General features: G+C 49.4%; 1 protein-coding gene across 1 annotated transcript in view; it reads left to right on the top strand.

Moving 5' to 3' along the window:
* Window positions 1-24,321, top strand: part of apaf1 (apoptotic peptidase activating factor 1) — a 45,976-nt gene extending 21,655 nt beyond the window's left edge. The window contains exons 23-28 of the mRNA XM_036517826.1: window positions 497-622; window positions 1,201-1,332; window positions 2,702-2,827; window positions 5,970-6,095; window positions 6,768-6,914; window positions 23,691-24,321. Coding sequence (XP_036373719.1) covers window positions 497-622; window positions 1,201-1,332; window positions 2,702-2,827; window positions 5,970-6,095; window positions 6,768-6,914; window positions 23,691-23,837 — 804 coding nt within the window. The 3' untranslated portion in view covers window positions 23,838-24,321. The remainder of the gene's footprint in view (window positions 1-496; window positions 623-1,200; window positions 1,333-2,701; window positions 2,828-5,969; window positions 6,096-6,767; window positions 6,915-23,690) is intronic.
* Window positions 24,322-25,040: the final 719 nt, after the last annotated feature.

Raw genomic sequence — 25,040 nt, 5'->3', positions numbered from 1 at the left:
CCTGTCTCTCTGTACAGCTCTGTGAATGCCCTGTCTCTCTCTCTGCACCTCTGTGACTGCCCTGTCTCTCTTTCTCTCTGCATAGCTCTGTGACTGCCCTGTCTCTCTTTCTCTCTGCATAGCTCTGTGACTGCCCTGTCTCTCTCTCTCTCTCTGCATAGCTCTGAGACTGCCCTGTCTCTCTCTCTCTGCACCTGTGTGACTTCCTTGTCTCTCTCTCTCTCTGCATAGCTCTGAGACTGCCCTGTCTCTCTCTCTCTGCACCTGTGTGACTTCCTTGTCTCTCTCTCTCTCTGCATAGCTCTGTGACTGCCCTGTCTCTCTTTCTGTGCACCTCTGTGACTGCCCTGTCTCTCTCTCTCTGCATAGCTCTGTGACTGCCCTGTCTCTCTCTCTGCACCTCTGAGACTGCCCTATGGCCTGTCTCTCTGTACAGTTCTGTGAATACCCTGTCTCTCTCTTTGCACCTCTGTGACTGCCCTCTCTCTCTCTCCAGGTGGTAGAGGTGCCCTCAGGGAAGACCCTCTGTTCCCTGTCTGGTCACACCAGGACAGTGCTCTACTGTCAGTTCAGTGCTGACGGACACACGCTCGTCACGTCCTCTGAGGACACCACAATCAGGGTAGGTCCTCTCTCCTCTCTCCTCTCACCCCTCTTACCTCAACTCACCTCCCCTCTCCTCTCCCCCTCTGGGAAAAGTTAAAAAATTCCTTATTGGCATGAAATACAATACAGCAAGTACCAACAAAGCACAGAAATGTGCCAGGCAACACACAAAAGAAAATACAAGTACATCAATTAGACACACGCATGAACCAACAACAGTGGGGAATGCCAGGGTTTTGGAGTACAGGATGAAAATAGTCACCCCTTTATCTCACTGCATGGTGCATCAGAGGTCAACTGTCCCTCAGGCTGTGACAGGCAGCTGTGTACTCCGCTGTCAGTGCAATGCAATTTCTCTCCTCAGCAAGGAGGATGGACAGTTTTTCTGTGTTTGGCCGGATCACTGTGGTTTTCCCCCTGAGAATCTGCCACTCACACTTTTTGAGAAAGTGCAGCTCTGATTCGGCCCCCCGAGGCGAGCCGAGTGACATGGTCTCCGGTTCCCCTCTCGTCCCCTCGGACCTTTTTGCGTGAGTGTGACAGGTGCACGTTCCCTCTGCTGGGCTGTAACAGGCGTGTGATCGCCCCCTACAGGTGTGGAGGTGGAGGACCGGGGAGTGCCAGGTGCTGCGAGGTCACACGGAGCAAGTGAGGAAGTTCTGTCTCCTGGACGAAACTTCCTCCTCCCCTCGGCTCCTGTCCTGGTCCTTCGATGGCACTGCCAAGGTAACCCCACCCTTACTGACCTCTGACATCTGACCCCTCTCTGGTGACCCATGTTTGTGACTGTGGCTGGCAAAATCCGATAGAGACAGGCTTTTGTGGAAGGTTCCAGCAGAGGATGTGAGACTGTTACTGTAGGTGTCGGCTCGAAGGTGTCATGTGCCACAGAGACTCGTAACTTTCACGCAACATTGCTGTAATGTTGTGGCTGTGTTGCGTTAATGCAGGAGGGAGGCTGTGAGGATGTTAGGCCTTTGCCAGGAGGCTTCTTACGCCTGGCTCCAGATCTCTTCCAGCATATTTAGCTTTGCACAAGCCATTACTCATTATTATTGGCGTAAAGATCTCGGGGGTACGAATTATGGACTTATGAATGCTACTCGGAGAAATAGAAGTGTCTCATTAAACTGTTGAACTGATTCCATCTTCAAGACCTGGTAACCCTTGACCATGTGTGTGAGTTTGCCGTCCAAGGAGAGCTCTCTGAGAGCCAGCACCGAGAGCCTCAGCGTGACGCCAGGGACGGTAATTAAAAGCGTTGGCACTTCCTGGCGGTTAGCTTTCCCATCGCGGGTCAGCTTGGCAGTAGCAGGCCTGCCTGGGAGCGCTCGACGGAGCTGGGGGGGGGGGGGGGGGGGGATGTACTTCTCCAAACCTCCACTGTCTGCCCGGGGGGAGGTCTTCTGAAGGTCGGGGGCTGCACCCCAGAACGCCTCTGTGATGTATTTTCATTGGAGGCGGGGCCTTCGACGGACTGGGAGGTTGGAGGTGGGGGGGCCATAGTCCTTGGCGGGAGGGAGAGAAGAGAGCGGGCCGCGCTGACGCTGGCGAGTGTCAGTCACCGGCGATGACATGCCAGCTCAGGGATGAGCGATGGCGAGGTCGCTGGCTCTGACAGAGACGGAGGAAAGCTGAAACTCTGCCCAGCCCCCCCCACCCCACAGTCAGGAAGGAGCGGGGAGAGAAATGGGCATGTCAGGATAATGGTCTCGGTTTGATTCACGAGCTGCCAAGAGGCACATGCGCGAACGAGACCTCCGGGACCCAACAAAATCCGCATTTCCCAACGTAGAAGAGGAAAATACGCTGTCCGCATTGTGCTTTCAAACTCCCAGCCAACACAAAATGCGGGGACTGTGTTCTGCTGTCAAATTGCTGCATTAAAACGAGACAGGATTAGAATACTCACGTACAAGGATGAGCATGTCTCTGTGGTGATGAAAGTGCATGTCATTCAGAGCGTGATGCAAAGGCGGTGGTGGTGTGATGTCACGGTGTCTGTAATACCTATGGTACGTACCTTTGACGTGGTGAACGTGGTGTAATTGTGATGCTTAGCTGCTGTTAAACGTGTCACTCTTCGCCGCGCCAGGTGTGGGACATGGCCAGCGGCGAGATGATCCGAGACATGGCCTGCCACCGAGGAGCGGTCCTGTCCTGTGACGTGTCCCCTGGCAGGAACATGTTCGCCACCGTGTCAGCGGACACGACCGCCAAGGTAAGGGGAGGATCAGCAATAAGCAAAAACCATTCCCGACGTCTCATATAGAGATTATGGACACGTTTATTAAAATGTTAAGCTGATTCAGGTTTTCATATCCTAGATGATACAAATCTATTTTCATCTGCATAGCATTGTCAAAGTGAAATTATTGGTATTTTTACTGACAGAAAATGCTGAGTGCATGATGGTTTTAGAGAGGATTATGAGCGTGGGTTCTGTGTGATTTCAGAGTAGACCATGACTGTGGATTCTGTGTGATTTGGGAATGGACCATAGTCGTGGATTCTCTATGATTTCAGAGTAGACCATGACTGGATTCTGTGTAATTAAAGTGTGGACACCCACAACAGAACATTATTGACAAATAAGCAACACTACCGTAGAGCAGCCAGGCATCCAAAATTTTCATGACCTATTAAAGCAGAATTATTGAGCTGCAGATCTGAGAGGAATCTCCTTGGTTACTGAGACTGTCACATCACATTGGACTTTAGTGCCTTAAAGAGGGGAAAACAGAATTGATTTGTTAGTTGAATTTTGAACAATTTTACTGTGAGCTGAGGCATTAACATTGTTTTCTCTGCATGTTCACTGGGTGTTATGCCATGTGTCAGGAATAGAGATGTACGGGGGGAACTTTAGCCTGAAGTGTGAGGAGTTTTTTTTGGCTTTTGGTTTTTGAAAGGGGGGTTTTATGAGGAGAAACTCACACCCTCCTTTTCTGTGCTGGTTAGAGTAGCACCCTTTGCAGGACCAGGGAGTAGAGATCACAACCTCACACTGCAGCGGTCACTCTCAACCAGCTGCGGTCACACGCCCACACTGCAGCGGTCACTCTCAGCCAGGTGTGGTCACACGCCCACACTGCAGCGGTCACTCTCAGGCAGCTGCGGTCACGCTTAGCCAGCAGTGGTCACTACCCCACACTGCAGTGGTCACTCTCAGCCAGCTGCGGTCACTCTTAGCCAGCAGTGGTCACTACCCCACACTGCAGCGGTCACTCTCAGCCAGCTGCGGTCACTCTTAGCCAGCAGTGGTCACTACCCCACACTGCAGCGGTCAGCCCCTCAGCTGGCAGCGGTCACCCCCTTAGCCGGCAGCGGTCACCCCCTTAGCTGGAAGCGGTCACCCCCTTAGCCGGCAGAGGCCATTACCTCAGCCAGCAGAGGCCATTACCTCAGTCTGCTGCGGTCATTACCTCAGGCAGGCGCCCACAGAGCAGCTGCTCTCTGCTGAGGGCTTGACTTTGCTCGACTTTGAGGCGGCTGTGTGCGGACGGCGTGCGCAGACAGGCTGCTCTCGCTAAGCTGGCTCGGTTCACAGCTTCGCAACAGCAGCACAATGGCGTAAACACCGGCAAGCAGCGAAACGAAAAGGGATAAACACGACACCACTCTGCGTAAAACACATCTCAAATAGAACTGGACGTACACAGTCAGTACAGAGATTGTTTACTTGGCAAAATGGGATGCGGAGTGATTCAGTAAAAGGCCAGCTCCCTCAGACAGACGGGGCTATATAATGATGGGATGGAATGGGTTGGTTTTGGATGTCTTCTGCCTCCTGTTTCCATTCTTTTTCGCTCTGACGTCTGATGGACAGCCGGCTGCCTCCATTCCCAGCAGGCATCGCTCTCCCCAGTGTCCCAGTCCCAGGGCTGCCTTCCAGACTGTACCAGGGAGGGTGACATGGAAGTACAACTACTGGACCAGTGCTATTCATTACAAGCCTGTACACACTAACCCACTGGCCCCCTTGGAGCCAGGACTGGCCGTTCTTTGGGTCCTAACACCAGTCTGTTAGAGTGAAAGGCAGGCCAGGTACACACTCTCTGTCCTTTCGTGAGTCTTCTCTATGTGCAGGGAAAGCAGGACAAGTCCTCCAGAACTGTATGTGGCACTGAAGCATAAAGAATAAAAGAATAAAGAATGGGCTAACCATTTCTTCCTCTTTGTTTTTGAGTATCTATGTAAAAGCCCTGCACATTTTTGCTTACTTGTATTTTTAGTGTACTTCAGCGTTCCCTCCCTTCATTTTTGGATAGTGAATGCTGGGCTGCCTGTGAATGCTAGTTTCATGACAGTGTCTGCTTCACAGCGAGGCCTAAGTGGTGTCTCTCTCTCAACCAGTTTAAAAGTCTTTGCCAATAACCAGAATTCTCCATGTTAAATCAGGAAGATGGCTACACAGTCGGCCCTGTCTGTAGTAGCCTTAAAAGCTTGTTGGGAAAGCTAGTGGAGTTTGTGTTGTGAGGTTTGGGTAGTCTGTGTGATTGGATGTCGGGGTTTTGAACTAGATATTGTCCATTGGGATTCAATGGTGGCATATGGGAATAGATGGTGTTGTTTGGGTTAAGACAGTGGGCTTTTGTATTGGATAGCGCCACATAGGATTAGATGGTGGAGTATGGGTGGGATTATATTGGGTTAAGAAGTCTTTAGGATTGGTTAGTGTGAGTTTGGGCAGTATAGAGGGTGGGATAGTGGAGTTTGGGGAGTGTTGGGAATTGGACGGGGAGGATTGGTGTGGCATTAAGATTTGAATGATCAGAAGTGTAACCATTGTCATTAATCACACTGTGCTTTTTAGGCAGTGTGAGCAGAGTCTTTGCCATGACACGGGGCATATTAACAGCTTTTTGACAACAGAGTTGATTTAACCGAATGATTAGCCATGGCACAGTTTCCAAATGCATTCGCTGTCCTTTTTCTTTTAATGCTGAGGTCATTCTGAGGCCGGCATCTGAATTTGTTTCATTAGTGGAGAGAAATTACATCCTCTGTGATTACTATCTACCATCAGATAAGGCAGTGGTTTGATTATGAGACGCGTTTCCCAGGACGTAATTATTGCACTGCTATGTAAAATGAAGTTCCCCTATCTGCCATGCTAAACCTCACTTATCTCCCAGGCCCCTGAGAGGGAGAAGCTAGGTGCTCTGAGAATACGGTTCCTTTGTGTTCTGTAATCGATGCTGGAGGCCTGGGTTTTTGGGTGTAATTTAGGCGCCGTGGCTGCGTTTCGAAGTGGAGCCCCGCTCTGGAGTCACATCAAACCGCTGATCCCCCTCAGGTCTTGAACTGTCTGCCCTTTGCCCTGGCATGTTGTGTTCTTATCGCCTCCTTCACCCCCCCAGATCTGGAGCTGTGAATCGTGGGATACCGCCCACGTGCTGAACGGACACCAGGACTGTGTCCGGAGCTGCCGCTTCTCCTGGGATGGCGAGGTCCTGGCGACCGGCGACGACAACGGCGAGATCCGCGTGAGTGCAGGGTCCCCAGGGGGAGCAGGAGCAGGGGGACACCCCCCCCCCCATGAGCGGCCATGGTCCTCTCAATAGCTAGGCAGACAGAGGAGAGGAGTGGGGAGGGGGGGGGGGGGGGGGGCAAGTGAGGGAAAGAATGAGAACAGGATGACAGAGAGGAAAGAGTGAGAGGAGAGGAAGTGGAAGGGGGAGGAGGGAGCACCCTCAGAGCCCCTGCAGCTCTGACAGAGAGGGCGTCTTCTCCTTTCTCCACTTCAGATGTTCGCAGCTCATTCACACTAAGGCTGACAGCTGCTGCAGTAGTACTGGCCAGACTCCCCGCCCCCTCCATGTAGGCTCTCGCCTCTGAAGTTCAGAGGGAATCCTCGCTTTTCCGCCGCTCGCCCTATCTGCCGCAGCACTCTTTGTTAAAAACCCCATCACAGCTCAATGGCTTTAGTACCATTATGCAGCATCTAAAACGGATTGACAGTGGGGGTTGTGCAATGGGACTGAACATCGATGACAAATTGCGTTCCAAAAATTTGGGGAATTAGCCATTTCAAATTGGGGAGAAAATGGAAAAATGAAGAAAAAAAAAGCATTATGCAGCATGTCGCTGCAATCTCCTCAGCCGTCACCCCTCTGTCTCCCCTGTCTCACACGCCTCGCGTCTCGTGTCCCGCTCAGCTCTGGAACGTACGAGACGGCTCGCTGCTGCGGATCTGTTCCCGTGGCAACAAGGACTCCATGGAGTCTCTGCACGGCGGATGGGTGACCGACCTGCACTTTTCCCCAGACAGCAGAGTCCTCGTCTCCACCGGCGGGTACATTAAGGTAAGAGAGCCCCAGTCTCGTGAGCCTCACCCATGCCATGGTGACATGGCTATACAAGGATGCTAGGCCCTGAGTTCAGGGCATGCTTTCAAAAGGCAGACTGCATGGTGACTGCAGCTCTGAACTGATCTGACCACAGTGGACTGCAACAGACTACTGTGACTACAGACTGTGGTCTGAAGCATGATGTAATACAGATTCGTCTAATGAGGCCACACACTGGTGCCCTGTGGCAAAGCTCTGTGTGTGTGTGTGTGTGTGTGTGTGTGTGTGTGTGTGTGTGTGTGGGTACGTATATGTGTGGTTGCTGATTCTTTATTCACAAAGGCTGCTGTCTAACAATGCACTTTGTGCAGGGATGTTGAGGACGCCCCATTTTGGATTGGGTGGGGGCGGAGTGCAAATGGAACATTTCATCTCTTCGTTTGTAGAGCTGTCTGCTATCGACCTTCTGGAACATTCTGCACACGCGCACAGCAGAATAGAGCAGAGCAGTGGGGCTGTGCAGGTGTGGATAAGCCCGATTCATCTCCCTCAGACGGCCTGAAGCGTGATTTGTAGGAGTGGGTGAGGGGTGGATGAGAGGCGAGGGAACTGGGTGTGAGACAGGCGAGAGGCCATGCCAATTTACCAGCTGCTGAGGCGTTGCACATACAGCTCCACCCCTGCTCCACCCCTGTTCCACTCGCCCTCCAAACACATACGACTACACCAATACAAACACTCACACACACACACACACCTCTATTCCACACTGACTCAAACCTGTCGTACACACTCACACACACGTACACCTCTTCCTCACTCACACATACACTCTCATACACACACACACACACACACACACACACCCCTCAATTCCTCCCTAACACAAACTTCTCTCCCTCTCACACACACACCTATCCCCCCCCCCCCCCCCCCCCCCACACACACAATATCCTGCACACACGCCCACAGAGCTGCACAAAGCAGCCGTTCCACCATTTTGGTGAGATCATAGTGAGGTCCTTGGTGAAAATTTCATGAGTACACATGGGTTTTCGTGCTTGCAAGCATACATAGAGCAGTGTGCTCTTTGGCAGGTGTTCAGAGCCCGGCCCCCAGGCTTTCCGATCGCGTACAGCCCATCGAGGCAACCGGCCAGCCCCCCTCAACTGCAAGCTGGCAGCCTTTGCGTAAAAACATGGTTCCATTTGTCACGCCGCGAAGGTGTTTCATAAAAATCCGCTTTGGACGGAGGAGAAGGAAGCTTCGTGGGCAACACCTGTCCAGCAATTTCTATATTTAATCTGAACATTACAACGAGTCAAACAATAGATAGTTCGAAAGCTAACGTTTCTCTTCCAAGCTCAAGAGCGACTACCGTATTGCGTGCGAAATTGAAAAGTTAAGATGGGATAGACTGTGAAAAGGGGCCTGGACATGCAGACTCTGGAGGCACCTTTAAGCTTGGCATACTAAAATGCCTTTGTGTTTTTATCTCCAGAGCAGCTAAGCGTCTTTTCTGGATGCTGTTTTGGATTTTCTGATTTTGTATGCATTTCTGTGGTTCGTTCCATTGGAATATGACGAAAGCCCTCACGTTGTCAGCGGGATAGCTAACATCTGCTCCATACCATATATAGAAACCATCTGCTGTTCAACACGTTCACAAAGTGAAGGAGATAGGTATTAAAGTAGGTTAGCTGCTCAGGAGACTCTGGATTGAAATGCACTTCTGTTGTGTTAGAAACAGAAATGTAGAGTGTTAAAATGAATTATGTAGAATTTTAGATTTGCCTGCAAATCTAAATTGTTTGTATTCCACTTGCAATAGTCTAATTCTTTTAGATACTAAATTCATGTCTTGAAAAAACAGGCCATTGACTATTTATGGACTAACATAAATCATTGCATGATGACAGTGTTCAAAGAGGACTTTGCCAGGACTGTGTTCAAAACCATTATAACCCTGCGTGCTTACACACGTCCACACACTAACCTGCATATACACATCCACTGGCATGCACACGCCCACACACAGCCTTGAATGTGTATGCATTCAGAGAGACCAGTGATACCAGTAAACACTACACCTAGTGCAGAGTGTAATAACTGCAGAAAGGAAACCATTGAACGGGTGTAATGCCCAGTTGAGGACCCAGTAAACATATTATGCCCAGTACGGAGCATTGGAAAAACCAGTAGACAGATATTATGCCCAGTACAGAGCATTAGAGACACCAGCAAACAGATATTATGCCCAGTACAGAGCATTGGATAGACCAGTAAGAAGATATTACACCCAACAGAGTGCATCAGAGAGACTATTAAACACACACCAAACCCAGCACACTGTCAGAGAGACAGGTACGCACAAATATGACAAGTACACCTATTTTAGTGTGTGAGAGAAATCAGTAAATTGATTTCCTCCAGCATATCTGCCTCTGGGGGCAGCTCCCCTTCCCTGCTTTTCTTCTGCTCAAAGACACAGGAATATCCAATTAACTGGGAATATAAATCCCAGCCCTAATACCGTCGTTTTTTTTAACAAGAGAAAGGGTCACAGAGAGTTCTGCAAAGAGCCGCCAACCGATTGGCTGCTTTAATGACCCGATGAGGTAATGCTCTAAGGACTTGCTCAAATCGATCGCATTTGAAACAACTGTGCGTTCATGTCATTGCGCAAGTAGCTTTTTTAAGGATAGGTTTTTACATGCCCGACTTATAAAAATTGCCTAAAAGCATGTCTCCTTCTTTTCACAGTCAAGTGTTAATCCAAGATCAACAGTACGGCCCACCTGCTGGTACCGTTCTTTCTCTCCTTTGTCTCTCTCCATCCCTCCATCTATCTCTCTCTTTCTCTCAATTAGCATAAAATTTACAAGGTAGCTCGGCATGTAATTATCTTGTAAAGATTATTCAGCGTGTATTCCGGCAACAGTTATGAAATTCAGTGTAAATTGGTGCATAGAAATGACTAATTTCAGTGAGATTAAAAGCAGTAATTACCTACCTTTCTGCCACATCCCATTTTATGATGTTGCCGACTCTTCTTTTCCCAGGATGCAACAGTGGGTTAGGAATATTGAGGCACATCACCTCAGGAGAAGGGATGCTGAGATGTCTGATAGATTATCCTGCGCGGATATAATGTATGATGATGAATGGTGATCGATCGGCTAGTCAGGGTGGCGGTAAAGGTCATTGACTGATTGATAGGACTGTGAGGATGTAAAGTTGTTGATTGATTGATTGGCCTGTGTCGAGGTAAAGGCTGTTTATAGATTGATCAGCCCGTGAGGATGCAGAGGTCGTTGATTGATTGATTGGCCTGTGTGGAGGTAAAGGTCAGTGATTGGTGATTAGCCTGTGGGAAGGTAAAAGTTAGTGATTGATTGAATGGCCTGTGTGGAGATAATGGCTGATAATCAGTCTACCAGGGAGTGGAGCTGCCTGTCAAGGCTCCATGTTGTGACTAGAATGACTCTGTAGGCTGTGCTCGTCCAGTATGCTGCAGACGCATGCAGCACAGGGGCCACACAGAAGCATCACAAGGGAATCTTGTGGCCCACAGTTTTCCCTTTACCATATTTGATTTCACACTTATGGTTCCCTCTTCAAGATGCTGCAGACTGGGAAAATCCCAGCATCCTCTGGGGTATTAATCAGTGGAAGGCAGCCTTGTAATCTGTAGTGGGCCCTGGGACAGAGGAGCACAGCACTCTGGCACTCTGTGGGCCTGTCTGTGGACAAGCTGCTGTCCCTTTAAAGGTCAGATTGTCTCGCCCTCCTCAGATTTTGAGGTGACATTTTGGTTTATTTGCCATTGATGCATGGTGTGTCGTTCTGGCCTCCGAGCGAGGGCTGCTGCTGCTTCTGCTTTTTGCGGCTTCCTGTCTCACCAGTGCCTTCGACCCATTCATGCCAAACTTCAGGCTGATACCTGTCAGCAGAGTCCTCACCACACACACACATGTGCACACACACATACACATACACAATACACATAAAGGTGGCAGTTGGTGGAATGTTTCCAGTAATTAATGCCTTCCAGCAATTAATTATCAATTAGTGGGAGTGATTGATAATTGACTGCTGAAACATTACTTATTACTGATGTAACAGCCTTGCCTGGGGCACCTTGCATAACTCCAGTTTCATATTTTTTCCATTCTCCAAACTGGCTGTTCCCTGGAGTTTTAGTTTCAGTTGTAGTGCCTTGCCCAAGGGTGCAGCAGCCACACCTTGGAATCGAACCGGCAACTTCCTGGTAACAAGCCTAGTCCTATTTTCCATACTGCTGCCTCAGCAGTGTCCCACGCATCAGTACACATCACATGTAGCAGTGCGGACAGGAAGGCAGTCATAATCCCTTCAGAAGCGCCCAACACAGACACAGGAGTAAGAATTACTGGGTAAGAATTACTTCTGGAATGTTCCTCACACACAAGTAGTGAGTAATAATGTCTTATGGAATGTTCCACACATAGAGGAAGTGAGTAATACTGCCTTTTGGAGTTTTCCACACACAGAGGAAGTGAGTAATATTGCTTTTTGGAATGTTCCACACACTCCACTTTCTGCACACATAGGCAGGAGGTCAGCAGTTATCCCTTGCTAAAAGTTCTACACAGAGAGAGTAAACTCTTGTCAGACTATTATACATACTCAGGGAGTCAGCAATGTCCTCTGGAACATTCTAAACACACGCAGCCCTCTGGAAAGTTCCATGCAGTCAAGCACGGGTTTGGGGGCTGGGGGCTGCAGTTCCCTGTGGGATCCTGATGGAAGTGCAGAGGATCCTTATTGCGTGGGTCGAGAGGATCAGTGTATCAGCAGCATCACACTGATCTGCTGTAAGGAACCAGTCCTGATCCCCCCCCTTTTTTTAGAGCCATGGTCTTTGCAGTCAGAGTTTGAGTGTCAATCACAATTCTGATATCATCATTTGGAGACGAGGCAGGGTTCCATCCAAATCCTCTCTCTGATTGGCTGTTTTTCAATGGCCTAATGCACAAATGGTCAGTTTAGATCAATTGCGTTCTGTGTGGGCAGAACGCTTTTACACAAAATAGCTGAAGATTGTCTCATCCTGCAGTGATTTACAAGCCAGTGACGACAGCATGCTTATCTTAAACACCTCTCCACACGGTGTCGTAATACAAGCCCCAGTACTGCCTGTGTGTGTTATTCTTTTTGTCTCTCTCTCTCTCTCTCTCACTCTCTCTCTCTCTCTCTCTCTCTCTCTCTCTCTCTCTCCCTGTGGCTTTTATTCTTTGTCTCTCCCGCTCCCCGTTGCTTTGATACAATTAACAGGTCCTCTCAGCCCATGATAGTCTTGTGAAGATTATTCAGTGCATATGCTTGCACTATTGGGTATAAGATATTACATATTCAGTGTAAATTAGTGTATCAAATGACTTGCTTTACTGTGACTGATGGCATTAATTACCATTTTTCTTGCTCTGAGTAGGTGGGACGAGTCTGTAATGTATGCTAATTGATTGATTTACCTACCTGTGTGCATGTAATGAATGGTAATAAACAGATTAACCTGTGTGGATGTGACGGATGGCGACTGATTGATCAACCTACATTGGACAACAGATCCAGGATCAGCTTTCCCCGCCATCGACTCTTACTCCAACCATTTAGTGTAAAATTTTCATTCTGATCCAGGATCAATTGCTAAGGGTGAAATGTGCCTTCATCAGCTTCATAAAGAACTGAAGCAATCTAGTCATGTTGCTACTTGACTCGATCCCTTGAAAGCTTTTGTATGAGGCAATCCAATGGAGTGTGATGAAAGCGTGCTGTAAGTTTTCCTTCTACACATCGACACAGCAGTCTGATTACTGTTAAATGTTGCGCGATGCAGCTAGGTAATATGTAGAAGTATGGCACTACACTTTCCTGAGGATTTGCGTTTGGCTGGATTTTTTAGTCATAAGTGATAAAAAGCAGGTGATGTAATACTTACACGAATACATATTTCTTGGAAATCTGTAAAAAAAAAAATTAGATGACAAAATGTTTAACAGGCGGAATCAAGTTAATCAGGTTAATCAATAATCGGTAACAGGCGGAATCAGTAGAACAGTCAGCTCTAAAAGAGTCACCCAGAGTTAAGCGGGTGGGTTAAGACCAAGTACTCCTTGCAGGGTCTGTGTGTATATTACTCTGTGATGGTTTGTATAACGCATTGGTCTGTGACTCTGCCATCTTCGAATGTGGTTTGTTGCTCTGATCTGTGACTCCAGTCTACGGGTCTATTCCGTGACATTTATTGACCCACAGATTGCCCACACTAGGACCGCAGAACACCTGGGTAGATGCTGATTCTCCTGGTTAGCAGGCTCTCTTGATGCCGCCCCTTTGCTTACAAATTGGCGCAGCAGGGAGTCAGCTCCGGGGGCAGACTGAAAACAAGGACACGCAGGTTTGTTCAGCTGTTCCCACCCTGGTGACACATTTCCTGTAGGTGCTGTTTTTCCACGGGCTGTGTATTAAAAGCACTGCACCGCAGCCTGGAGCATGCGGAGCCAGTAGTGTCCGGACTGCGATCTGGAGCGATACGGCGGTATCACCGGGCGGGGCCGGACCGGCCCGATAGGAGCGGCGGCCCGCGGGAGCGGAACGGCGGTCGTAAATCTGCTTTACGTCCCGCCGGACGCCCCCGGGGGCCACTCTCCCCAGCACGTCCCCGGCTCCGCCAGAGCCGCTAAGAGGCACTAACGAGGCGGCGACGGCGGCGGTTGAGGGATTACGGTGGCTCCCGGTGGCGCGGGGAGAAGCCAATGTCAGTGTGTCTGCGTCTCTCTCTCTCGCTCTCGCCCCGGAGAGAGCTCTCTCCTCCCTGCACCTGAGCTGAGGAGAATGCATTAGCGTCTCTGTGATTAAACGCAGAGAATGTAACAGACTTTCCCGTCTCCTCTCCGCTCTCGGCTCCGGTGGTGGGAGGTGAGGGGAGTATATCGTATTCTCTGTCATCTCCCAGCACATTCTCCCTTTCGCCTTTCATCTTCTCCTTCTTTATTCTCCCCTGCTCCCTCCCAACACACACACACACTCACTCCCCTCTGCTAGTCACCTGTGTCTGTGTGTCTGTGTGTGCACGCCTCCAGCTCTGCAATGCAGTGTGTGTTTGTTAGGCTGTGGTGTCTCTCTCTCTCTCTCTCTCTCTCTCTCTCTCTCAGCACATCCACTGTGTTAAAAGCATTTACTTCTTCCAAAAAAGAAGAACACATTCTAAACCACTTTCCCCCAAGTGCCCAGAGTAGAGCTGTGTCAGAGAGCGCAGGGTCAGTCAGAGCAGCATCCAAGAGCACAAGGTCAGTCAGAGCAGCATCCAAGAGCACAAGGTCAGTCAGAGCTGTGTCTGAGAGCACAAGGTCAGTCAGAGCTGTGTCTGAGAGCACAAGGTCAGTCAGAGCTGTGTCAGAGAGCGCAGGGTCAGTCAGAGCAGCATCCAAGAGCACAAGGTCAGTCAGAGCTGTGTCTGAGAGCACAAGGTCAGTCAGAGCTGTGTCTGAGAGCACAGGGTCAGGCAGAGCTGTGTCTGAGAGCACAGGGTCAGGCAGAGCTGTGTTTGAGAGCACAGGGTCAGTCAGAGCAGCAGTGTCTGAGAGCGCAGGGTCAGTCAGAGCAGCAGTGTCTGAGAGCGCATGGTCAGTCAGAGCAGCAGTGTCTGAGAGCGCAGGGTCAGTCAGCTGTGTCTGAGAGCGCAGGGTCAGTCAGAGCAGCAGTGTCTGAGAGCGCAGGGTCAGTCAGAGCAGCAGTGTCTGAGAGCACAGGGTCAGTCAGAGCTGTGTCTGAGAACACAGGGTCAGTCAGAGCAGCAGTGTCTGAGAGCGCAGGGTCAGTCAGAGCAGCAGTGTCTGAGAGCACAAGGTCAGTCAGAGCTGTGTCTGAGAACACAGGGTCAGTCAGAGCAGCAGTGTCTGAGAGCGCAGGGTCAGTCAGAGCTGTGTCTGAGAGCGCAGGGTCAGAGCTAGTGCTGTTTTGAACACTACAATCAACGTGTGTTGTTTTTTTTTTTTAAGCAGGCTAGTTTCCTCTCACACACACACACACACACACACACACACACGCATGCACACAGATGCCTGTCTGCCTGGCTGAAATATGGAGCAGGGCATTATTGGGTCCGTGGGGCTGCAATGAGGGATAATTCCACTAAGCCCTCTGTGTCTCATTAAGGGCTGTGATTCTAGCTGAAGAGCACAATAAGATGCTTATCCGTTCGGCGGGGCGCAGTTTAGCGCTAATTACACCAGCCAGCACACAAACATTTTGCATAAGGGACCGATTTTGCTCTGTGATCTGACTGTTCTTCTGGAGTCCCACTTCCTCCCCTGCTCCCGTTCCCCCCTCTCCCTCCTCTCGTCTAATCATCACTCTCCCACTCCTCTGTTTTGACTTTCTCCCAATCCAATCTCTCCCACCCCTCTTTCACTCCCTCCCTCGCGTCTCCTAATCATTGCTCTCCCACCCCCCCCCTTTCCCGATCAAGTCATCATTCTTCCCGTCCTCCCTCCCTCCTCCTTCCCGTCTCTCTCTCTTTCCATCCCTTTCCCACCTCCTCTCTCCTAACCCCTCCCCCCCCATTTCCTCTCTGTTTTTCAGTTTGTGCATTTCCCTGTGTGTCTGCTCTCTGCATTGCTCTGTTGTCTATCATTTCAGTGTTGGGCCAGTGGCTCTGATGCACCCCTCTTTCCCCCCTCCCCTCTTTCCCAATCCAATCATCACTCTTCCACTCCTCTCTCCCCCCTCCTTCCCATCTCTCTCTCTCCTCTGTTCTGTTCTCCATCGTTTCGGCGTTGGGCTGGTGACTCGCATGCACCCTGCTATGCACCCAGTGGCTTTCAGAGCCTCTCAGGATTCAGAACCAAGTGCATCACAGTCTGCATTGTTAGACTCTGCGCTATTGATTCCCGCCCCCTCCTCTCTCCCCCCTCTCGCCGGCCTCATTTTCCCCGCTAGAATAGGGGATGTAAATAAAAATTAAAAACAGAATTAGTTAACCTTTTTCAAATGTTAAAGATCAGCCGATCAATCAGGCTGTTTAAAAACGAAGGCGCGGTACTGCACCACCTCCAGCTGCATCGGCTTTGTGGATAATCGGTGTGTATCGACAGCATATTTCTAATCTTAATAGAAAACTGAATTCACAGCCGAAGTTTTAGAAGAATATTCATTTAGCCATTTCTAAAGCTGCTGTTCCTTAACTAAGAGAAACATTGACAGCGTAACCAGGATGTGGTATCCATGTGATAATGTTTGACATTTGTGGCCTTTGCTCATCCATCAGACATTTACCTTAAAGACAAGAGGAAGAAAATACTTAACTCTGAGTTACCACCTCAGGTGTCCAATCCAAACACTGGCCTCTAAATGCATTAAATAATTGATGTCAGGTGTCCCCTGAGAAACACTGGCCCGTTTTTACCTTTTTAAAGTACTGACATTTCGCTGCTAAAATAAACCTGCTTTCCAGCGAGGCTGTTCTGCCCTTTAGAGGGTGTCGGATTTCATTCAGCTGAAGCAGAAGTTTCAACAGATGAAATGCAGAGAAAATGCAGAGAAACTGTGCAAACTGTACTGTGTGTTAGTGTGAGTCTGACGTACCTGCTGCTCTGTGTGTGTCAGTGTGAGTCTGACGTACCTGCTGTATGTGTGTGTTAGTGAGTCTGACGTACCTGCTGTATGTGTGTGTTAGTGTGAGTCTGACGTACCTGCTGTATGTGTGTGTTAGTGAGTCTGACGTACCTGCTGTATGTGTGTGTTAGTGAGTCTGACGTACCTGCTGTACTGTGTGTGTTAGTGAGTCTGTCGTACCTGCTGTATGTGTGTGTTAGTGAGTCTGACGTACCTGCTGCTCTGTGTGTGTTAGTGAGTCTGACGTACCTGCTGTATGTGTGTGTTAGTGTGAGTCTGTCGTACCTGCTGTATGTGTGTGTTAGTGTGAGTCTGACGTACCTGCTGTATGTGTGTGTTAGTGAGTCTGACGTACCTGCTGTATGTGTGTGTTAGTGTGAGTCTGACGTAGCTGCTGTATGTGTGTGTTAGTGAGTCTGATGTACCTGCTGTATGTGTGTGTGTTAGTGAGTCTGACGTACCTGCTGTATGTGTGTGTTAGTGAGTCTGTCGTACCTGCTGTATGTGTGTGTTAGTGAGTCTGACGTACCTGCTGTATGTGTGTGTTAGTGTGAGTCTGACGTAGCTGCAGATTTTTATTTAAGATGCTCGGTGTGTGGACTCGCTCCGGCGTCGGCGGGGTGCAGGGTGCCGCCCGCTGTGTGACGGGCAGCGCAGTCCGACCCGCACAGCGGGCACAGCTGTTACCGGAACGCGTCGAGCCCCATTCGCCCGGCTCTTTAGCCTCGGGAGGTGATCTCCGCCGACTCTCATCAAACGCGGTAGGCCACTCTCCAGCAATGGAGCAGCTTTTCTCTGAATTAATCCCGCGCGCCGTGCTTGCCCGCGATCGGCGGAAGTCGAAGCGCGGTTCTCATTAAGCAGCACTGTAATCATGCATGTGCTCTCTGCTGCCGGGGTTTGACATTTTCTTCAGGCCCAGATTTGAGCCTCACTGACCTGAGGTTCAATGCACATGGTTTTATTTTCCCCACTACAAATCATTAGGTTCCAAATAATCTGGTTTTCGCTTCTTTGACCCAGAATGCAATGTGGATGTGAAAGAATAATTGTTATTGTGGCTGTCTTACCGATAGGCCTTAAAGATAACCTGGTTCCCTGGGTTACCTTTAACATACCGACCTTTTATTCTTCCTTCCCGGAGCTGCAGAGCGCGATAGTGTGGATGGATTCTGTGCTCAACCACTGACTGTAGATCAGTACTAGCTTTTTACACATAAGGAAAGGTGTTAGCATTAGTTTCCAGCGAATTGACCCATGGTCAGTTGGAAGTACCCATCTTTCTCATGAGCTGTGAGATCAATCAGCAGTATTGGGTGGGGCTTAAGGGCACTGAACATGTGACCAAAGTATTTAAACCACATATTTAAAGGATCTGGGAGTAGCAGATTTGACCTGGCTTGCTCCAGTGTTGAAACAAACAGCAGCATCACTGAGAGAACAATGCCAGTCTCAAACCATAGAGATTCATCATGGTTGTTAGCATTAATTCCAGCAAAATCCCTACTGATAGGGTGGCATAGCCATAGTGGGTAGTGGAACCGGGCTTGTAAAATTGGAGCTAACGTGAGTGCTACGCACTGCTACATCATTTGTTGTGAGACACAAAGGACCACACTGCAGTCCTTATCCAAACGGCTGGACCACTGACCCCTTTCATTTGTGTCCCGGTCCCATGAAACTGGATGCAGTTTCTTTATGTACAGACACTCTGTGCCTCTGTCGCTGTGCGCCTTTCCAATTATTTAGTTCCCAGAGATGCTCCCCTGATAATGAGTTCTTTTTTGCCAATGTTGCACTTCACCACAGCAGTAAAGGACAAAACAAAACCCCCAAAATGCGCGCACACTCAGTTCTCACTCTAGTTATTGTGATAAGAATACCAGCCCACTGTTAATTTTGAAGGAGGTTCTTTGTTAAAATATTGGCTGGCTGGTATGCTGCGCATTGCTACATTCTGATTGGCCCAATCCACAGTGCAGACTCATACTGAAATGGCACTCACTGTTCATTTGACCGAGTGAAGCCACGAGCTGGAGCAAACCGTGGGGGGGGGGGGGGGCTCCGGAGGCGTGTGTGCGAGTCCCCCTGGAAAAAGGGCATGGGCAGAATTCATGATTTCAGCGTCTGCTCATTTGCAAAAATGCACTGAGGTAGATCAAGGCTGGAAGCACTGCGTTAAGCGTGCGGGTAGCCTGCCCCTCTGCCTGTACCCTGTGAACTCTCATTTAAGGGCGTGGCTCTCCAAGTGTGTACTCTGTCAGGCACGTGGAGGCTTTTGGTGGGGAGAGAAAGAGGGGGATAAGCAAGAGGATCCTCAGAGGGAGAGTGATTGAGGGACGAGCACGAGGACCTCGTTGAGAGAGAGAGGGGGCTGACAGGGTGCACTTTATCTTAGAGAGGGAGCGGGAAAGAGAGAGAGAGAGAGAGAGGGACAGAGATTGTGGGATGAGTAATAGGACATTATTGGGAGAGAGAGGGGGATGACCAGGGGGATTCTGTCAGGGGAGAGAGAGAGGGATGATCAAGAGGGACATTCAGAGGGAGAGAGCGAAAGAGAAAGAGCGGGACGATCAGGATGCAGGTGTCTGTCCTTGGTGCTGTTCCCTCCCCTGGCCGCGGGCCAGCAGAGGAGAGAGATGAGTGTGTAAGCGGGACGGTGAAGTACTCAGGGGAGAGCTGGGTGTCAGACGGGAGAGTTATGCCACCCTGGGCCAGTATTTAGTGGTGCTTTATTACCCTGAATGGTTTGTGTTGCTTGTCTCATCCAGATTGATTTTTTTCATTTTGGCAAGATGTTGGGCCCTTGGCCTGCCGTTCTGAAGGGGCAAAGAGCAGCTGTTATTGCACAATGAGTTATTTACACATGCCACCTGATTTGTGGGGTGTTGAAGTTGTTTTTGGTGCTTTTCCACTTGGATTATGTGGCCCTCGATCAACTGTCACTGCACTGATACCATGCTGTGGTGGGTTGGGCCTGTGCCACTGAGTGGGTTGGGCCTGTGCCACTGAGTGGGTGGGGCCTGTGCCACAGAGTAGGTGGGGCCTGTGCCACAGAGTAGGTGGGGCCTGTGCCACTGAGTGGGTGGGGCCTGTGCCACAGAGTAGGTGGGGCCTGTGCCACTGAGTGTGTGGGGCCTGTGCCACAGAATGGGTGGGGCCTGTGCCATGGGGTGGGCAGGGACTGTGTCACAGTATGAGCACGCAGTGTGTGACTGACAGTCACAAAGGCATGTTTTTAGCTATTCTCTCCCACTCCGCTGGGGCCCAGCACAGAGGCCATAGATCCCTCAGTACGGGGTCAACAAACAGCACAAAGAACACAGCACCCCCAGCAGCGCAATCCTTCATTGCTTTGCTGGCATTAGCAGGGCATTGCAAGTAATCCCCCTCTGCAGTCCTGTCCATCCCCTCTGGAAACACACTCCCATCAGTGATGTGTTTGTCCTTCACCGTGGGACCGAATTGGTGTACAAACTGGACCAGCTACTGCAGCAGGAGCCAGTAGCAGAACCGAGGACAGGCAGCGGAGAACATTCAGCCGGTCACAGCGCTGAGCAACAGAGAGAGGAGCGCTGTGAATTATTAAATATCATCTCGCGCTTCTAGGACACTTTCAGGTTGCGTAACTCCGAGCTCCACGCACAGACCGGAGCTTCACTGGAGATCTGAGGATTGGGGCGTCGCTCCCGACTGCAGCAGCTTTAAAGTCTCTCGCATTTAAGTCTCTCTCACCAATGAAGAGCCGCTGCAGTGAACTCTCTCTCGCCAATGAAGAGCCGCTGCAGTGAACTCTCTCTCTCGCCAATGAAGAGCCGCTGCAGTGAACTCTCTCTCGCCAATGAAGAGCCGCTGCAGTGAACTCTCTCTCTCTCCAATGAAGAGCCGCTGCAGTGAACTCTCTCTCGCCAATGAAGAGCCGCTGCAGTGAACTCTCTCTCGCCAATGAAGAGCCGCTGCAGTGAACTCTCTCTCGCCAATGAAGAGCCGCTGCAGTGAACTCTCTCTCGCCAATGAAGAGCCGCTGCAGTGAACTCTCTCTCGCCAATGAGGAGCCGCTGCAGTGAACTCTCTCTCGCCAATGAAGAGCCGCTGCAGTGAACTCTCTCTCGCCAATGAGGAGCCGCTGCAGTGAACTCTCTCTCGCCAATGAGGAGCCGCTGCAGTGAACTCTCTCTCACCAATGAAGAGCCGCTGCAGTGAACTCTCTCTCTCACCAATGAAAGGCCGCTGCAGTAAACTCTCTCTCGCCAATGAAGAGCCGCTGCAGTGAACTCTCTCTCGCCAATGAAGAGCCGCTGCAGTGAACTCTCTCTCGCCAATGGGAAAAGCACCAGCTGTTCTGCGTTGCTCAGAATTTACCACTTGGAATTACTGTACCTGTGATAACTATATACAAAATGCCCTTTTAAAATCCTTCCAAACAATTAAAAAAATTTTTTTTCTCCCAACATGCCAAACATGCAGGGTGACCCTTTGCGGGGACATGAGATGACGGCCATCACGTGTGTCACCGGTGGAATAGATGTGACATCTGTTTCTTTTTTTTTTTTCCCTCCTAGACAATGGAAAGCTTCTCCGGGCTGTGCGCTAATGCCTGTGTTTCTGCCTGGATATCCTAGTATTTTTATTCCCTTGTTTGGTACAGCCTGTCCTGTGTCTGCAGGATTACAGCTGTTCCACGCTTCCCTCTGCAAAAACACAGTGATTATGGGTGCTGAAGAAACCTAGGGAGGGGGAGTGTGTGTGTGAGAGACACAGAGAGAAGCAAAAGGGAGATAGACAAAGAGAAAGAGAGGGAGAGAGAGAGAGAGAGCCTGAGAGGAGAGAGAATGAGAGAGGAGAGAAAGAAAGGGATGCTCAATGATTTTTTTTTTTTTTTAATTTGGATCCAACATTCAGTCCTTTTACAAATTGACACATAATGCAGATTACCCACAGACCCATTAAAAGCTGTAGAATGTGTACAAAGAAGCAAGTACCGTATTTGCTTGCCTCTACCTTCCTTAAAAAAAAAAGAGAGAAAAAGGAGTTAGAGGAGGGCATTGGTGTGTGGCGAATGCAGGCAGGAGAATTGGGGGAGAGTGGGAGAGAAGAGCGAGAGAGGAGAGGATAACTTTGTGTGCAACAGACAGGAGAGAGGCGTTTTCGTCGCATGCGAGCCGACAGAGACACAGAGGAGGGCTGGGCAGACATCCGCAGTAGCCTCTCTGTCTGTGTCCTTAAGTAACACGCGGAGCTGTAATGTCACTTTCCTGCAGTCCAAACATAATCTGTTCCTGTCCTGTCCCTTTGTCCTCAGCGAGCGTGTATGTGTTTGAGAGCGAGAGAATGCTTTATCCGCAGAATAGAGGGAAGAGCTTTTAAACCCCACTCCTCTCTGGTAATCCAGGCCATGAAGCAGCAGGTGGTAAATGCACCCCCTAAAGAACCAGCCTTTGATTGAACCAGATTCTGAACTTAACCTCGCATTGCAATGCTGGTGCAAGCAGAGCGCCCAATGTTATCCATTTTGCTGAGAACGTACTAGAGACGTGTGAAATGGCATTTGTGCCCGCAGTATAAGATCAGAGTCAACTGCGTTCCTTGTCTCGATTGCCACGTAACGGGAAAGGGAGGGGAGAGTTGAGTTCACGCTCTCTGGAGATAGGGGGCGCTGTTGGGTGCGAGGCCGTTTATTGTGTCTGGACAGGAGGTGCGCAGCTGAGTTCTCCAGTTAAATGCAGATGAGGCGCATTCATTTCTGTGATTAATGAATGTGTTGGAAGTTGTGTGGGCGGTGGAGGGGGAGCAGGTGGATATGTGGCCTCCTTTTTCTGTCTCTGAGCTGAGGGGGGTGAGTCTGCGGCAGGGTGCAGAGCAGTACCTCCCTCCAAAGCTCCGGGGACATCTGGGTCTGGCAGAGATTCCCCCACTTTGGGGGAGGGGGGGAAACCCAGGTGCGCGAGCAGGAGATTTGACCCAGGATGCTGATACTGCACAGACCCCTCAAAGAAACGCCCCAGAGCTGTGAGATTCTGCTCACAGAAATGCCCCAGAACCACGAGATTCCGCTCACAGAAACGCCCCAGAACCACGAGATTCTGCTCACAGAAACGCCCCAGAGCTGTGAGATTCTGCTCACAGAAATGCCCCAGAACCACGAGATTCCGCTCACAGAAACGCCCCAGAACCACGAGATTCCGCTCACAGAAACGCCCCAGAGCTGTGAGATTTTGCTCACAGAAATGCCCCAGAACCACGAGATTCTGCTCACAGAAACGCCCCAGAACCACGAGATTCTGCTCACAGAAACGCCCCAGAGCTGTGAGATTCCGCTCACAGAAACGCCCCAGAGCTGTGAGATTCTGCTCACAGAAATGCCCCAGAACCACGAGATTCCGCTCACAGAAATGCCCCAGAACTACGAGATTCTGCTCACAGAAACGCCCCAGAGCTGTGAGATTCTGCTCACAGAAACGCCCCAGAACCATTAGATTGTGCTCACAGAAACGCCCAAGAACCACAAGATTCTGCTCACAGAAACGCCTGTGATCTGAAGAAATCTGCTCACAGAAACCTGGGGGAATTATGGGAAAGAGGCATTATGGTACCGTTGTGTGTGAGGGGGTGAAACTGGCAGCAGAGGGCAGACAGCCTCTGCATCTTCCACTGCAAATGTGTGGAACGACTCCATCCGTCCTCACTCCCTCGCGCCCAGCGAATGGGAGAGCCCGCCGGCCCACGTCAGGGGCCTGTCGCCACGGCGCATCGTCCGCGAAAGGACGGGGAGGGAAGCTAATTAATCTGCAATGGCATTTTTTAATTAGAGCGGGATTACTCGCGAGTCTGAGGAGAGATTCCATGGAGACACTGATTCGCCGGGGGCTGCGGGGAGAGACGGAGATCAGGGACCTCACTCTGTGCAGATGCACGATTTCTCTATATATTACCATTTATTACCGCACTTTTCCAAGAGCTGAAGAATGTGCCATTCCGGTATGAACGTTGTGTTGTATCAGCCCAGTAGGGTGGCCATTAGCGCTCTGCTAAAAGTGAGTTTTTGTCATATTTCTTAGCATAAGCCATGTGAACTGTGCACTTTGTGTTAGCGACATGAGCATCAGTTTTGTGTGTTTTTTGTTTGCTTTTCAGTGGTGGGATGTGGAGAAGGGGGAGGCCATGCAGACCTTCTACACCACCGGCACCAACCTGAAGGGGGTCCACGTGTCGCCCGACTTCAGGACCTTCGTCACCATCGACAACATCGGAATCCTCTACATCCTGCGGACGGTGGAATGATGGGGGAGGGGTATGTCTCTCACACAAGGGGGGCGTGGCTGAAATCCAAGTACTTAATTAACTGTGAAGATGATTCCTGATAAGGTGTTTTATGCACACTATTACACTGCTAAATATATTACGATAGGAATGATAATGGAGGAACATCAAAAGCCAATGTGATTTTTTTACTGCATTAGATTCAGTGTTGATGTAAGCATGCATTAGGGGGATTTATTTGTACTTTATAAATTTCTGCTGGGATTTTTATTTTGATGATTTACTTGAACTATTCATGATAAACCTGTGGAGTGGCCTTATTCATTAAGTTATTTGCAGATTTGAGAAAGTTGAAATTTCTTTCTCCAAAGAACGGATTTGGTCTTTGGTGTCTGCTTGTACATTTTGGTGCTTTATATCATTCGGAAACCAGGGCTGTTTAATTAATCTACCTAAGAATTCCCTTTCCCTTTCCCTTTCATTCTGACAAGTTGTTCCAGAACTCTTTGACCTACACTAAGAATTTAATTTTTTAATAGAAAAATTAATGCAGCACTTTTTCAACTATTTGAGAAATGTGTTTGCTTTTTGAAATGAATGAATAAATTTATACCTTCTTTTTTACAAAAAATGAATAGCTAAATTTTTTATTGATAAAACCTATTGACTAATCAATTTGATATACAGCCCTCTGGGAAACATGAGTTTGTGATTTGTCTAACAAATATTGAATATAGTTGAGCATTAAATATAATTTTATCATTCCCGCAGATTTTCATGTTAGGGATAAAACCTCTTAATCTCTGAGGGGATTTAGCGAATGCATTAAATAGCTTTCCTGTGACAGACTACACTTAATTGTCAGAAAGTGTTGAAGGAGATTTCAAAGCTTTGTGTTCTGGGAACGGTACTTTTAGGGTAACGTTAGTTGCACGGTTGATGAAGCATCTTAGAGTAACTGATGTTTAAGCCAAGACAGACCTGGCTTCCCAAAGGACATTCCTCTGATTCTGACAACTTCTCACACCAGAACAAAGAGTAGGACATTGTATCTGAGGGTGTGTTTGCTGATTTGTTTGTCAATTCAGTCAGATTCTAAACCAATCAGATGAGCGACTGCTACATTTTCTTTTCTCAGGAATAATACCAAATGGTGCAACCTACATGTATGCGTTTTTGTTTTTGTTTTTTTTTAATAAATCTGCTTGTGAAATCTTGGCTGTT

Source organism: Megalops cyprinoides, chromosome 23 (assembly GCF_013368585.1).
Source record: "Megalops cyprinoides isolate fMegCyp1 chromosome 23, fMegCyp1.pri, whole genome shotgun sequence".
Taxonomy (NCBI): Eukaryota; Metazoa; Chordata; class Actinopteri; order Elopiformes; family Megalopidae; genus Megalops; species Megalops cyprinoides.
This window is presented reverse-complemented; position numbering and strand designations above follow the sequence as displayed.